We start from the raw sequence: 16,658 nt of genomic DNA on the forward strand, positions 1-16,658 counted from the left end.
ATATTTGTATTTAAATTTTATGTGTGTATTGTGTTTTCAGGAATAAGATAAGATATTCCTTTATTGATCCCCCATGGGGAAAATGCAGGTGTTGCAGCAGCACAAGTACAGAGTAAATAGATTAAGATAATAAAAAACAGAATAGACTAATAAAATAAAAAACAATAATATAATAAAGATAAAAAAATAAATAAAAAAATAGTATAAGATAAAAACACCAACAAACAAGACCCTACATCAACTAGTTGTAATGTTAAAAAAATTAAATAATGTATTTACTTGTGTTTGTATTTATTATATTCATTGTCGACTCAATAAATCAAAAATAATTCAGTTTCTATATAAAGATGTGTATCAACTTTTATATAAATATATCATTATAGCATGATCCGTGGAAGTAATATTTTCATGGCAAAACCCCTTTGTCTTACAGTATACACATAGGTTGTATAAATCAGTGGTTCTCAAATGGGGGTATGCTTTCCCCTGGGGGTACGTGAAGGCACCCCAGGTACGTTAGATTTTAAAGTATACATTTAAGTATAAGAAAATATAAGTATAAGTTCATAAAATTAATTTATATTCAGTAGGCTATTCAATTTCATTATCCTAAAAACACAGAGTCTCCCCCATACCAGGATGGTTCGACCCAACCTGTCATATGCCACCTGTCAACCACTTGAAAACTCAAAGATGGAGTCGTGGTTGAAGCGCAGCAGTTATGGTTTGAAATGGTTATATGGTCACTGTTTGTACTACATTAGTTTTAATCACTACATTTAAGTGATAAGAAATATTTGAAATACATTTAGCCATGGATTATTAACATTTAAAATGTTTGAAATAGTTTTTTGTTTTCAAATGTTTGAATTTTGTATGTGTTTATCAGTTCCAAAGTTTAATAAATCAGACACTGATGGCACAGCGCTCTGTTTTTAAGTCTTTTTTTTTTCAACCAAACATGCTTTGCCCTAGTTAGGGGGTACTTGGCTGAAAAAAATATTTTAAAGGGGGTACATCACTGAAAAAAGGTTGAGAACCACTGGTATAAATAATATACACCACTGCTCTGTCTAGCAGTGCTTCCCCCTCCTGCAGTACCACTGTCTGGCCCACAGTGGCGCTCGACCGAGAGGAAACGTCCGGAAGTGGCGCATGTATCTTTGTGAAAGACGGACGGCTGATGGAGACATTTTAAAATAAACACACAGGTCTTTGCTAACGGCTAACAGGCGCACTGCGCCAAAAACGCGTTCAAATTCTTCCAAGTTGCAAAAAAGTAAAGTATAATCCGCAGTGCACTTTTTATGCATCGTAAATCAAAGAGGCTACAGATTACCGAAGATGATGAAAACTGTGACACTGGGAGAAGAAGAATATAAGTAACGCCGCGGTAAGTTGTACTGACCGATTTAAATGCTAAGTTGAGGCTACCGCTCTGACTCAGATAACGTTAGCCGTTAGCTGCTGCCATTATCCTGCTTGTTAAGCCTCTGGGTGCCAAGATACTGCTTCCATTTATAGGATCTTGCGAGGCAGCTGCCCTGCAACCCGAACATTTCCCGTGACTTGCCTTGTTCTCGCCAAGTTTTGCAGGAGTGTAAGGTTATGACCGAGGTTAGCTTCACTACGCAGCTAAAAGTAATGTCTGGATCCGAGACTGTGCTAGCTTCAGCTAGCCGCAGACACAACTAACTAAAGTCGTTAATTTAATCACAGTATATGTCTCGATGTACGCACACCTGGTTTAATGTGGCTGAGGGGGTTTAGCAGACTTTAATGAAACGATTCATATGCTGTCTTGGAACGTAAATGTAGAACAAAACAAAATAAAAGTAACGTTCAATGCTACTACGCTAGATGCTAACCGACGGTCATTTCTGAACAGCTGTACCGCTAGTGGGAATTTCTGGCCAAATTGTTGCATAAAATGTAATCAGATTATTAGGTGTTTTGGGGATGTGAACAGTCAGTGCTTGTAAAACATTTTAAATCGGTACAAAATGCAAAGATTAAGTTTATAGTCGTGTTTTATTAGTGTTTATAACGGAGGAAAATTGCTTGAATATGATACCCTTGCTAATCAATAAAGTTGAACTGGAGGTCTACATCTTTAATTGAAAATATTTCATTTTGAGACCATTTGATGGTAATTCTTAATGTCAACTATATTTAAAAAAGGCCTCTAAATATTGCGTATGCTGTCAGATATCCAGCCTCTTGCACAGATGCACCTGCAAACTGGAGTTAGTGACGTGTTTTTCTTCCAGCAGGTGAGCTCCTGTCCAGGCACATTGGTCCATGTTTGTTGGACCTTTGGGCTCTGGGCTCAACTAGCATGAAGATGGCTGACTCAGACAAGGCAGAGGAATTTGTGGATGCTGAGTGCCCCCCAGAGTGCCTTGATGAAGCACAATCAGCCACAGGCTGTGTTCAGGGAGAGCAGGATGAGCATCTGAAGACAGAGACCACCACCAGTACCAGCTCACCGCCAAGAGAAAAGGAGGGAGACAGCCCCCTGAACACAGAGGGTGAGCAGAGTCTCCTCTCAATGCCATGCCTGATGAAGGAGCTCCGCAGAGACTCCCCAGAGTCCCAGCATGCCTCTACAGGGAGTGACAAACCTGTATCTCATCATATCTATGAGAGTGACTCCTCAAACCCCTGCATGCTCTCCCCCTCGTCCAGTGGCCACCTTGCTGACTCAGACACACTCTCCTCAGGGGAAGAAGGTGCCGCTCCTCCTGCAGGAAAAGAAGAAGAGGACAACATGGAAGCTGCAAATGATCCTGGTCAGGCAGCAGGAATACAATCATCTGCCACAGCTACAGGGGGGAGAAAGTCACGGCGGTCACGATCCGAGAGCGAGATGCCACCTAATGCAATGGCTGCAAAGAAAAATCGCTGCCAGCCCAGCTCAGTGGTGGCAGCAGCGGGCGGGCAGGAAAAACAAACCAATGGCAAGCTGGCAAAAGGGAAAGGTCACCGGAGCCAGAAACACAAGGAGCGGATGCGTTTGCTGAGGCAAAAACGGGAGGCGGCAGCACGGAAGAAGTATAACCTGCTGCAGGACAGCAGTACGAGTGACAGCGAGCTCACTTGTGACTCCAGCACCAGCTCCTCTGAGGATGAGGATGATGACACTTCAGGAGGTAGCAAGACAATCAAGACAGATATTTCAGGTAACAACCAATGTTCACAACACATGCTTATAACACATTACTACTAGTACAGGGTAACAGTAGCAGCCCTTTAAATATTCCATGTAAAACACTGTCACATAGTGATAGAGTACTCTATAGGCCTACTGTGTATGACTTCAAAGATAACTAGCCAGTACCAGACAGTAAGAGGCTGCCTGCATGACGTAAAATATTCAGGCAACCCAAACAAAATTGCTCACTTGCCACATATAGTAAGAACATGTAATGGGGCTGTGGAAAGACTTTGCAATGTCAGATCACTACTAGCAATGTTTTGTCTGTCTTTCAATCGCTTTTCTTTTTTATTTGTTCTTTTCTCACTCATCTCTCTTCATTCACCCTGTTTTTAGATACTCAGACTGTGTGTTTAAGAGGGCCTAGGCCCGGTCATTTCTAGTGATGCATTCTATGTTTTGTTAGAAATTTGTCTCATCGTTTGCATGTTGTGGAAGTCTAGTGGACATTCTTCAACTCATGCACTGATAGAAACAGGAGTTTTGTTAATCTAACCTATATTGGAAGCCCTGCATTCAACAAGTGAGCCATTTATATCCTCAGCCTTTGCTGCAAATAGACAATGAATGGTGTATGATCACATTGTGATGTGTGTTAGACTCTGCAGTTGCTGTTCAGAGTTGGTGTGCTGGTAGCAGTATAGTTTTATACCTGCAAGTTTAGACTTACAATCATATTTAATGTCCCAACATTATCAGAATTCTAAATTAAAAAGATTTATATTTTATTAATGTTTGTAGCGCCCGGAGACATTGTCCTTTTCTGCATGTTTTATATTAGGTCTATATCATACATGTTACTGTCGACACAGGAAGCTTTTTAGAATTTCAAACGGGTGGTTTTCCTCTTTAAAATGGGTTCTGTAGCACCTTTGACGTGACACTTGGCACAAAAATATATTGATGCATATACAGCTCTGACTGAGGATGACTGTTTGCTGAAAACTAAACTTGGGCAAAGAAGTGCCAAACACAAATAAACACCAACAATATTGTCTGCACATGGGCCCTATGTTTGTTCCCTTAGTTAATCTAATGTTTCCTGATGATTGTAGAAATCTCTCGGGTGAGTTGAGTTCTCGATAAGTAGGTACAAGCTGGGTGGTATTTACAGGCCTTCTGCTGCTGTTGAAGTCACTTCATTTGTTTTAGGCTGATCTTTTCATAACATTTTAAAAATATAACTTGTTGGGTTGGATCTGGAAGGCAGATTCTTGAGTTTAGCTGGTGGTGTGTCATGGTTTTTATTTAAATTAATTATTTAAGTCACATAGTAGGTTTCCAGAGTGGAACTAGTGTATCTAATGCTAGATTATTGTTCAGGAGTACTATAAAGGTATTGTACAAGATGCCTATAATGGCTGAGCCTTAACACTCATTTTACAAAGATGATCTAAGTTTTAGCAGAAAATATGGTTAGACATATCAGTCGCTCATGGGTTTTTTTTACCTCAAGGTCTCTCCAGTTAACACAATTTACATAACCACGGTCATTCAATTCGCTCGAGACATCCAGTTATCTTCCTTTAGGGCTCCGTACTACATGAAATGTTTTCAACCATTTTTACATCACGCACACAGATATGAGTGCTTCAACTGCATGATGTAGTCCATCAGCATGAAAGAGTTGATCTGCACGTAACCAAAAAACAAACTGTCATTTTCTCTTTAATACAAAAGTCCACCTCCGAAGCATGAAAGTGCTACTGTATTTTCTTATGGCTTGGCCTCAATGTCTTTAAAGCTGGCTTCAGACGTGCATCGGAGAGATCCAGAGTGGGCGCCCAGATTCATGGGCTGCTGGAGACCAGTTCGTGGGACAGGAACGGCATCGGCAGCGTTCTGGAGGAGGCCATGACGCGATTTGCTGTGATGCAGCGCCAGACCGAGGAGCGCTTCCGCATCTGGATGGAGAAGCTCGCACACCTCGACTCGGATAACGACTCATCCAAGCGATCAAGTGATGCCGTAGAGGGGCAGCATCCCTCCCAGGGGGTACGCCCGTCCCCGCCCAGTTCCTTCTTGCCATCGTCAGAGTCTTCAGAGACTATGGCTGCCTACATGTTGGCACGAGAGAACAACAGTCTCACCCCCACCCCTATAAACAACAACAACATCCTACCTGAAGTGGTCACTCAGAATGGAAATCTAGGTGTTCCAGACCCTGGTCTCTTGAATGTTTAGATTTCACTTCTACACCACTCCTCGCTGTTTCATTCTCTGATCTTACAAAGTGTAGAACTAGTTGATGCAGAAAGCATGGCAATGGGTTTTAATAGGTAAATGATGCGAGGTCACTAAACGGACACACCATCAAGAGCAGCTGGGCCCGAGCTGGTCATATGAACTTGACTGTGTGCAGACCCAAGGCCCAGTGCATCTGCTGGCACTGAATCACTGTGAGACTTGACTTTCAGAATAATTCAACTCACCCGTTTGATTTCTGCAGCATCTGTGACATGGACACGGGGCATATCTCAATAGACTTGTTGAGTCAGGGCTCTTATTGTATTGCTTATCGTATGGCTTGTTTGTTTTGTGTACCAGCTGTACACACACACACACACATACATACGTACACACACACACACACACACACACACACTACATCAGAGAAGCTGATTATGACATTCGTACAGACTGTGCTTTACAGCACCTAAGCAGCCATCACAACAGTGCTAGGTGGGGTGCTGCTGCTTAATAGCATGTGCCTTGTCATTCTGACTTCATGCTGGGAATGATAATTAGAGCATCATAGTACTATTTCTTTAGAAATTAGGTTAAACACTCTACATTACTCTTCTTTCTCCTGAACTATGTTTGCACTTGGTTCAGGGCTTTAAAAAAATCTTGTGACAGACTTTTATTTTGGTGTTATAGCTTTATTCCCATCAAAACATTTACAGAACAATATATTTGCCTATAAATATAAACACAATATACTAACCCACACAATTTCTTGCTTTTTAGAATCCTATCACGTTATTAGATTAGATGTGTTTACATTTTTTATTTTTTGCCTTTCTGTTACATTTGCTGCTATTGCTGCCTTTGTGCAGCAACAAGAAACTAGTGAGGGAGGGCTGACTCCCAATGTTTATTTTTAGTAGCCTATGTATAGATTATGGACATCAGATAAGGCATGGGTTCCTATGTTGCAGCTATTAGCAGCAGCGTCAAGAGCCTCAAATCTTCACTCGTATAATATTTGTTAATTTTTTTATTTGCACTGGTCTGCCAGCTTGGCCTATTTCTCCACAAGACGTTGCGTGCCCCGCAGCTTGACTTTAAACTGAAAAACCCAGGCATCACTAACAAATATACAGCAGTAATCCAGCTGCAGTATGGTGCATGGCAATGTTTACTGATTTCCTAAAAACTGACTGATCAAGTGGCCTTCTCTGGTTCAGATCCTGTGGTCTTTGAGGTGAAAACACTCCTTAAACTACTATACCTATGTTAACGACCGTAGTGTCACAGTTCTTAACACTGCTAACACTAACCATCACAGACATCGATGAAGGAATCTTTGGCCTAATCATATTTATAGATAGGATGTTTAAAAAGTGTTACATTTTCTGTATGTGTATATGTAGCCCTATGACTGTCAGTCTACAAAAGCTGGAGGTCTCGTCTCCCCCACCTGTTTGCATGTGGTTATATTAGTGTATAGAATGTGCAAGGCCAAATTAGTTTTCATCAGCAGCATGTGTGCAAGGTATAGCTTTGCTTATGCTGATCAATGGTGACTGACAGAACATATTTTATCTATTTTGTTGTTTTTTCTTGGCCTAATGGTTTTGTTTCAAAAGTGTGTGAATATCGGTGTTTTTGGTTCATGGTGCATAATAACTTAGATTTGAGTTGAAATGGATCCAACGACTGCTGTCCTGCATTTGAAATTACCTTTAAATCCACTGTTTTGTCAACATTGTAAAGGGAGCCTTGTGCATACAACCACAAACTGTGTGCATTAAAAACAACACTTAAGGACAGTCCATTGTTTACCAAAGAGACTATCCTGGTTTACATTAGTCCTTTTTCTATCTTTAATACATGGCCTTTACATCGGCATGTCCTCGGTTTCTCTGCTAACCCTGGTACCTGCCTATTTCAGCCCAATCAGCTATTCATAGGAAGTGTTCTCGCATAGTACATGCTGTTCAGACGAACCTCCTCACACACACCCACAGACACGTCTGGATGATAGCAGCGTGTGTGTGTCTCTCTCTCCCAGGGACTCCTTTTACAGGGTAGAACAAAGATACATGTTCCCGCTCTTCCACAGAGTTATTCTTCTCTTGTTTGGCTGTTATTATCCCACTACATTTCATTCACGGAGTAAGATCATTTTGAAGTGTTTTGTAATGACTGTATTCTAGTGTAGTTTTTATGTGAATGGCTGTTATTTTAAAAGCAATAAATGGAGAGAAAAAAAACATGCTTTCGCCAGAAGGGGTATTTCTTTACTCTCGTAGTATGAACACTTTATTAGTGCAGCTTTAAAAACCTATTCACAGTGGGGTGTTTCTGTAATTGTTCATTTTACAGCCGAACTGGTGCCGGAATGTTTCACATCACTATTAGTATAAACTTTTTTATAATGGGGGAAAAGGCTGTTTCCTTGTGCATATTATGGATGCTGCAGCTAGCAGGACTAAAGATGCAGTGTCCAGTCTCCAGATTCCAAAGCATGATTTGAATAATGAAGTGTTCTCTTTGTTTTCTGCAGACGGGCTTCCAGTAGTGGGTCACTATGATATTTCAGACACTGATTCTAACCAGGAGAGTATGAGTGTGGAGACAGTCCGGCCCACGGTGATAAAGCATGAGCTTAAAACACACAGAGGCCAAGATATGGCATCTTACTCTGGGTGTATAAGAGCTCTGTGCTCTATCTCAGGTCAGTTACAAACCCGCTGAATCCAATCTGATAATTTCCACTCCTTTCAGTGAAGACAGGACATTTAGAAGCATGGGTGCGAGGTGCTATGTGGTGAAACGGTTTTATTAATCTCAGCAAGACACCTTTGAAGTACTGCTGCCTTCATCCCACACACCACTGGCTTGCATTGGGGTGCTATAAAAAACTCTTGCTGCCTTGCTTTAAGTCAAAAGAATTGACCTTTTATGACTGACTAGCTGGCATTGTCAAAACATGAATATAAGGTCCACAGTTTATGTTTTGTCCAATGTGTTGCTCCATGCTATCCAGTCAGCCTTTCAAACACAAGTGTCAGATTCATCATTGTTTTGTTGTTGTCTGTGTCAAAGCAGCTGCAGTCTTCATGTATCAGCAGGGCCTGAAGCTCTAACTGCTCTGGTCCTCCTCACAATGTGTGACTCTGTCCCTCTTATTTGTTTCAGGCCACGCGGAGGCAGAGCTGTCGCACAAAGAAAGTTCTCAATGCAACAAGGGCCAGATTAACATTGCTTCCTCTGACAGCGAGGTGGAAATAGTCGGAGTGCAGGAGAAAGCACGGTAAAGACTTGCACAGGGGAAATACAATCCATTTTATTTTCACTGAAAGTTTGAACCCCCTACCTGTTTTAAACACTTGAATTTTAGTGGTTTTAAGGGTTTGCAAAGTGCTTGGAAACATAATTTTGCTTGTTTATAGTACATTTAACATTTAACAACATTTAATTTAATGTGATGCAGAAGTGAAAAAATATATGTATGTGCTGTATATACAGCGTTCATACAAAGTCTTAAAAGCTTTGAAAATGCTTAATTTTAGCCATCATTTTTTCAAGCATAATAACACAAGCATTCATGTAAACCAAACATCTTTTAATATTTGAAAATGAAACAATCCCATAGTTATATTTGTTTTATTGTCTCCTGGCATCCCACACCAGACAAGCTAAGCTCACTAATAGGCAGATAAGTCTCTGTTGATCCCTGAGTCTGGAAATTACCTAGCATTAAATAATCATGAACAAACATGGAGTCAAAGTTGATATAAACAACTGGTTGAATAAACAAAGTCTCAATATACATTGCTTGCTGTGGGTGTAAATTATTTCTTGCAAAAGCATTTACAGGAACAGTTTCAGGGTTCATACAAAGTGTTGAAAGTTTGGAAAATGCTTCATTTTAACATTTATGTCTTCAAGTTTAGCAATATGCTTTAAATATACTCCTTGAAAATGCTTGATTTTTCTTTTTTCAACATTATCTGGTGTTTTATCTACACAATCACTCATGCAAACTACAAGTCTTTAATATTTGAAATTAAACAAACACCAGAGTTGGGCTAGACTGACTGAAATGGGCGCCCAAAAAAGAAAAAGGGTGTGTCAATGTTTTTCCATTCTGCTCTAAAGCATCTTGATTCTGACCATCTGCTGTTTTCACAGTTACATTTATAGTAACGGTTTAGATGGGATGATGATCAGGGCTTTGAAAGTCTGGAAATTTTTGGTTGAAGTACCTTTAAAGTTCTGTATGAACCCTGGAGTTTGGATATGATGATAGCTATGATGGCTATATGATGGCTTGGAGAATTTTTGGTTTAGGTGCATTGAAAGTTTTAAAAAAAAATTGTTTTACCTAAAAAGCTGTATGAACCCTGTATATAAAGGTAATCAATATTTATCACAGCTGTAAGATGCTGGAAATGCTTGAAAGTGCTTTAATTTTATTTCTCTTTTGTTTGTACATCCAGATGCACCCACCCATGCGGAGGGGTGATAAAGAGCCTGTCCACCTGGAAGGAGAACTCAGTGGAGCAGTTAAACAGCACAAATCAACCACAGCTCTGGACTACTGTTTCCCCTCAGTCCAACTGGGTGTCCCCTCCTGAAGTGGTGGACCTCACACTGGACGAGGACACCGGACACAAATACCTACTTTAAACCACCCGTACACTGAAGACTCCTTATTTCTCCCTCTCACTCGTCCTCATCCCTCTTGCCTTGCCTCTATGTTACGGCTGAAATCCTTCCTATAGTTGCGGCCTCGCCTGTAACCGCTCGTGGACTTCCTGCTCCAGAGTACCGTTTGTTTTTTGACTTACTGTTAAACAATCATGTATCAAAGCCATTCTACTGACGTGATTCCCTGATCTTGGCTTGTCGGCTCTGAATTTAGTTGTAATAAAACGGCACAGCACTTCAAGTGCAGGTGGAAATGTACGTAAGAGTGATTTATCTGTTAACGATAGCAATATCCTACCTTCATTTAATACCTCAGTTACCCCTTGATAACGGATGTAGGTTGTCATTTTGTGTTGTGTGCTTGCAAGCTGTACAGTGAAAACTTCAAGTTGCTGCTTGAGAGCAGGTCGATATCATGACGTGGCTGTTGACCTTCTTCACTACACACTCTGAATGGCTTATTTTCAGATTCAGCATTTTTATCTGGAGTCATCTGTGGTCAAGGCATGAACGGCAGCTGGTACACTTTCTGTTGTACAGTAGACCACAAAGTTTGCTTTGTGCCGGTCTAGGGTCAATTATAATTTCAGAAGTCTCACCACTGGTTTCACATTTTATATCAATCTGCATTGATAGCTTTGCTTCACTAAACTCTGTCCTGCATAGGTCCAGCCTATGATTTGGTGCTGTCAGGGAGAGTTTCTGTGTATTTTAAAGGAATAGTTTGAACATTTGGGAAATACGCTTATTCACTTTTTTCTTGCAGAGAGTTAGACGAGATGACGAGACCACTTTTGTATACGTCTTTAAAAAACAGTGCTGCAGCCAGAAGGTGGTTGGCTTAGCTTGGCACAAAGACTGCAAACGGGAAACACCTAGCTTGGCACTGTCCAAAGATAAGAAAATTCACCTACCAGCAGTTTTAAAGCTCTCTAATTGACCCATTGTGTGTTGTTTGTTTAATCCACACAAAAAACAATTGGCCAATCCAAAGTCCTGCCCCCCTGAGTGACTGTTGTAAGGCTGGACAAGCTTGACAAAAAGAAACAAGGCCATGCTAGTTCTATTTAGCTGGGTGCAGCAATGTGTGTTAGTTTCTGGGCCTGAAGTATAATAGCTTCAAGAACTCTACAGCAAAGAATACAGTACTTATCTGGTAGGGATGAGTTCAAATTATTCAGAGATAATATAAAGAAAGGAATTTGGACCATAGTCTTTTCTGGATAATTCATGTCATCTTAAAAATGTCTTTCCCAAATCTTTTCACCACAGAAATAAGTTTACTGAAGTTCTGCTGGCTGAGTTTTCTTAACTGTTATTGGCACCCCGAACAAAAAGGGATGGGTTTTAGGATTAGCTCTTTTGGGGGTGTTATGTGCCTGATAATTTTAGAGCAAGAATAACCGTTTCCCTGTCTACAGACTTGTTACTAAGCTAAACTAACTGGCTGCTAGTCGTAGCTTCATATTTAGCTTCTCATCTTGCATTAACTCTTCACCACAAAGAGAATAACCATATTTCACAAAATATCCTTTGATTTAAATCCACAGCTTTTGTTTCTGTTACTACCCTTTTATAACATTAACATAATACCACTGGTTAAACTCAGACTCTGAAGGAAAAGGAAAAACACTACAAAATGCAGCTCATTTCCTCCACAGCATTTCTATACATGGTGGTGTTTTGGCAATAGAAATTCTGTATCTTTTGTTTTCAGACATATTTCATGTTGGAAGCCACAGAGTCTGCTGTGTTGCTACAGAGTCTGAGAGTGTCCCAGGTGACGTAGTTATCAGTGAATGTATGAGCCTGCTGTGCTGACTGGGTGCACTTATTGTTTGCATGCTTATCCTGAGTGGATGCAAACACCTTTAAACCTCTGGGGACCCCTTTATAACAACTGAAGAAATGTATCTTCCATTGAATACTGCAAAGCAAGATGGCCTGAATGCCTTGAAATGTGCACTATTTTCTTTTAGAATCGTATAAAGCTTATTCTTTTACCTTACAAAGCAGTGGATTTTGCTATCTCAACAATAAATATTTTAATATAGATGTGAATATAGCACACACACAAAAAGTATAAGTGGTGTTGACTTTGTGCCCACATGTTGGGGCGTTTATAGATGAAACTTTTACTGTATGAACTGTTTTTACCCTGATCCTCAGGGCCTGCTTGCTCTCTCTCCCTGTGGTCTTATTTTTGTCTTCATGCAGTACTGCAGCCATGCTGGTAAAGTTTTTATCAATGATCCAACTTCACACACACTGTTTTAACACATAAGATTTATTTTTATTTCATATTGAATAACATCTACTTTCACAAGTGATGCTTGATAATTGTGGAATCAAATTATTTGACTTCTGCTGGTCACAGAAGGGAAGGGAAAATCCTAAATATAACGAACTAAACCAAAGTCTAAATGGAATTTATGTTTTTCTTTCTGGATTTGAAATTTGCTTACAGCTTATTTCCTTTAAATTTGCTCTGTAAGTCTAAATCTTTTTATTTTAAGGTCGATGCATTTTTTGTGAAATGAGGTGACTTGAATCCTGTTTCAAACTCGAGATACAGTTTAGTAAAATGTGATGTTTTTGTTTTCCTTTGGCCAGTTCTTTCCACTAAATGCAGCTATCACTGTTTGACAATTATTTTACCAGACCACTTCTGCTTGCAAAATCCATTTTGCTATCGTTCCTTAGGATTATTATGAAATGTTAGTAAGACTCCTGCCTTTAGTGATAGAGGTTTGGTAGAGAATTAGGGCAGTGATGCTCGACTATGGTTGCACATAGCATGTTTGGTCACATCTTTAACCTCAAGTCAGATATTATCCTCATTACCAGTAATTTAGCTTTGCTCTTCTGTTATTATTGTTTTATTTTAATGTCAGTATTTTAAATTAACAAAAAAAAGGTGTTTATTTTGTTGCTTCTGCAAGTCCTTGACTTCCTTGAAATTATGTCTGTAGAACAAAAAGAAACTATTTTAAAACTAAATAAATAGAGCGTTATTTAATGAGCCTATTGTACAGCAATTTATTTCTTTGTCTTGAGAATACACTGATTCATTTTACAAGCAGGCTGTGTCTTTTTTGTTCATGTGCTGCGGTTGTTAGGATGTCAAATGTACAGTGAGAGGTTTTTGTTTCATTAAAGTCTGATAAATCATTGTCTACTTGCAGATGTGGCCAATTTTGGCTGCCAAAAGCAGTCTAATGGGGACTGGAGTCTATGAACTGAAGACGGTGACATTTTACATGTTTTTCATCCTTTCAGTCAACTTTTATTACAACTTAAGCAACAGTGGGCCTCACCCAGGAAACTATATACGAACAAAAATCCTCTTATTTTTGTTTGTACGCGATTTGTTTTTCTTTGTTAGTACCCATGGACTCCTGGGATTTACTAATGTTTGAATGTTTCTGCTCTGCTCCCTTTGAGGTCAGAGTTAGAGTTGCCAAGAAAAGGAAAAAAAAACATTTTCTCCACAGCCACTAATTGTTTGTCCAATGCAAGAAAACACAAGTATTTCATTTGAGGAAACTAAAATAATGCATTATTATCATATGATCAAATTTATATTATAATTTTTTATTTTATTCATTAATTATTATTTTGCTGGGATTTTGATTTTCCAGTAACTCCAGTTTTGATGCTCTGAAGTTTCTGTTGATTTCACGACTAGTTCTTCGTACAGCCTTTTTTTGGTGACATCCCTCCAATTCTTGACGGCACCACACCTGCATTTTCATACAGTTTGCGGGGCATTACCTATGCTTATAAACAATCATTAACAGTGGGATTTATTATTCAGAACACTGTATAAAAATCAGATTTGAATCGTTTAAATATTTGGCTAATCTAGTTTACTTTTCTCTTTTTATTAACAGAAAATATAAAGAATTTAAGAGAATGTTGCTGCATGAAGCCAGATGTTACTTCAAAAACTTCTCCCTCAAATTTAAATATTGAAATAATATGGCATAAAATGGCAGCGCACTGTTAAAAAGCCCAAAGTCCTGTCTTTAAAAAAAGTGTTTTGCACACGTATGTGTGAGTGAGAATAATTGCCATCATAGGTACAATGCTTAATGACACGTCTCATTGTTTTCTTTTATCCTGTTGCCTAACAGTCTAGACAACTGCCTCGTCATGAACAATACAACTTCACCCTCACCCACAAAAGTAGCATGCCGGGTCAGAGGTCATACTGTGACACCTGCCGCTAGGGGGACATATGGAGTTCACATGAGAAGGACAATGAAGGAGTGGAGCAATGCAGTCTGCGGGGCCCTTCTCTGAAAAAACACCAAAGCCCTTTAGCCAGCTCTTTTCACCCTCGGGGCAGAACATCAGCTGTATGCTAATTTTTACAGGGCAGTGATGGCCTCACAGAGCAGCAAGTGTGCTGGCTCACTCTCAAAAGCCAGAAATAAGTATCCTGCCTCTCGCAGATGTCTTTTTAGTCTGAATGACGCAGCTTTAGATTATGTGTTGTACAAGTGCTGTTCCGGGTTTATTCAAAATGACAGCTCGCTTGTTAATGACTGCTTCAGCCGCCACCAGAGGGCTTTACACCAACAAAAATCATGCATGTGACTACTTCTAATTACCACTGAGGAAAAACAAGTTCTACTTGCATTCTCTGCTATAGATACTTACATTTTAGCTGTTTTCTAAGTCTTCAACTTCCCTCCGTCGTGCATCTTACGAAAAGTAAAAAATAAACATAAATTTAGATGCGAAATGATCTGTCAACTAATTGATTAGTTGATGGACGGGAAAAAAATCTGCTATTTTGATGATCGATTCATTACAATGCTCTGATTCAAGCTTTCGAATGAGAAGATCTTCCACGTTTCTTTGTCACATCATTGCATCTTTAAGTTTTTGAATTTTCGTGAAACAAAACAAGACATTAGATGTTTCCTCTAGCTCTAGGAAGCAGTGATGGGTTTTTTTCCATTACTTTTCAGTGGTGAAACAATTATTCAGAAACTCAATACTAAAAGTGTATAACAATAACATTGTAGAAATACTGTTACAAGTAAAAGTCAATCATAATATACTAAAAGTATCAAAAGTAAAAGTACTCATTATGCAAAATGGCCCATTTCAAAATAATATAAACTGATAATTTTATTATCATGATAATGATGCATTAATATGTACACACTTTAATACTGCAGTAAAGAAATTATTTTTAATTACCTAACTTACAGCTGGGTACTTGTTTCTCTAAAAAAATATATCATAATGTATTTGTATTTTTGATTAATTTTCTGATTCTGCAAAGTAACTAAAGTTAGCAATAAATAAAATAATAAAATAGTAGAATTAAAAAATAATGTCTGTTTTTTGAGATGAAGTGGAGCAGAAGTATTAAACAGCATACAATGGAAATATTCAAATAAAATACCTAAATAAATGCACTTAGTTGCATTCAACTACTTAAAAAAGATTCTATAGATTGATAATAAAAATAATTGTTGGATGCAGCTCTGAATATATTAAACAATGTGTTGATGTGTTGCACTGAAATAGAAGAAAATGAGGAAAGAAAGGATTTTAAGAAAATAAAACATTGCAGTAACTTCTGTTTTCATATTATGTTCTATAAAGCATAATATGACATCATTAAAGGTCTGTTCTATGTGCCAGCAGTTTGACCTGCACTGATAGTAAAGCATTGTTAGAGGCTCTTTGTGTGGCACGGCAGGCTTAAAGCATTAGATGGTGGGAACTGGAAGACAAGGACATATGGGACTAAGAGTTTTGTGACCCCCTCAGCCTCCCCATGCCCATCTGTTCCTTCACCCTTCAGGCTTAACACTAAAGACAGTGTGGTTTTCAGCACACAGACAGTTTTGAGTAGGAGAATGGTTCAACATAGGGACAGATATGGACATTACTTAATGTTCTGTAGCAGATTTAGTTCAGCTACATTTCTCTGATGGCTGTGATTGTTGGTAACTTCTCACTGAGAGATCCTGGCTGGGACAACTGATCTACTGTGTCCCAAAGTGAAGTGTAATAAGATTAATTCACTGTAATGTGTTTTCTTGTCCTTGAAAAGTACTCCCATTACAAACAGGCTGTCTAGTCTTATGTGTTAAGACTGACAAAGCGTGTCAGATGTCCAGTGTGCTTGGGGAAGGGAAATTAAACTGGTGAGGATTTTTCTTTGCCATTACATTGAGGCCTGATACATGAATTTAATCTTCTTGTATTGTTTGTGGCTTTGTGTATGGATTGAAAACACCTGTGTGGGTACGCAGGCCTTTAATGTTACATAATACATCATATTATATCAGTTGATTGTATGTTTTGTATGTACAATGAAGGTAACTGGCTGGTAAATAAATGTAGCTGAGTGGCAGTACAAAGAAACATTAATAAGTACCTCAAAGTTGTATTTTAATACAGTATTTGAGTAAATGTGCTTAGTTGCTTTCCACCACAGTAAATTCAATTATAGTTTCATCTCATTATTTCTGCTTTTAGCACCCAGTTGATCATCTGTTCCAACAAGGACTACTCAGTGAGGAAATGTTGA

General features: G+C 39.0%; 1 protein-coding gene across 4 annotated transcripts; it reads left to right on the forward strand.

The window, feature by feature from the left end:
* Nucleotides 1-1,136: 1,136 nt before the first annotated feature.
* On the forward strand, nt 1,137-13,121 carry ark2n (arkadia (rnf111) N-terminal like PKA signaling regulator 2n). 4 transcript variants are annotated; one of them, XM_059357762.1, is made up of 5 exons: nt 1,148-1,393; nt 2,271-3,182; nt 7,950-8,120; nt 8,585-8,699; nt 9,889-13,121. In XM_059357762.1, exons 2-5 carry the CDS (start codon nt 2,339-2,341, stop codon nt 10,076-10,078), a joined length of 1,320 nt encoding a protein of 439 aa, XP_059213745.1. In that variant the 5' UTR covers nt 1,148-1,393; nt 2,271-2,338; the 3' UTR covers nt 10,079-13,121. The 4 variants fall into 4 exon arrangements, with proteins under 4 accessions (XP_059213747.1, XP_059213748.1, XP_059213745.1 ...); XM_059357763.1 differs by having other exon boundaries at nt 2,274-3,182; XM_059357765.1 differs by lacking the exon at nt 7,950-8,120 and having other exon boundaries at nt 1,146-1,393.
* Nucleotides 13,122-16,658: the final 3,537 nt, after the last annotated feature.

The sequence above is a fragment of the Centropristis striata genome, chromosome 19 (assembly GCF_030273125.1).
Source record: "Centropristis striata isolate RG_2023a ecotype Rhode Island chromosome 19, C.striata_1.0, whole genome shotgun sequence".
In the NCBI taxonomy this organism is placed as follows: Eukaryota; Metazoa; Chordata; class Actinopteri; order Perciformes; family Serranidae; genus Centropristis; species Centropristis striata.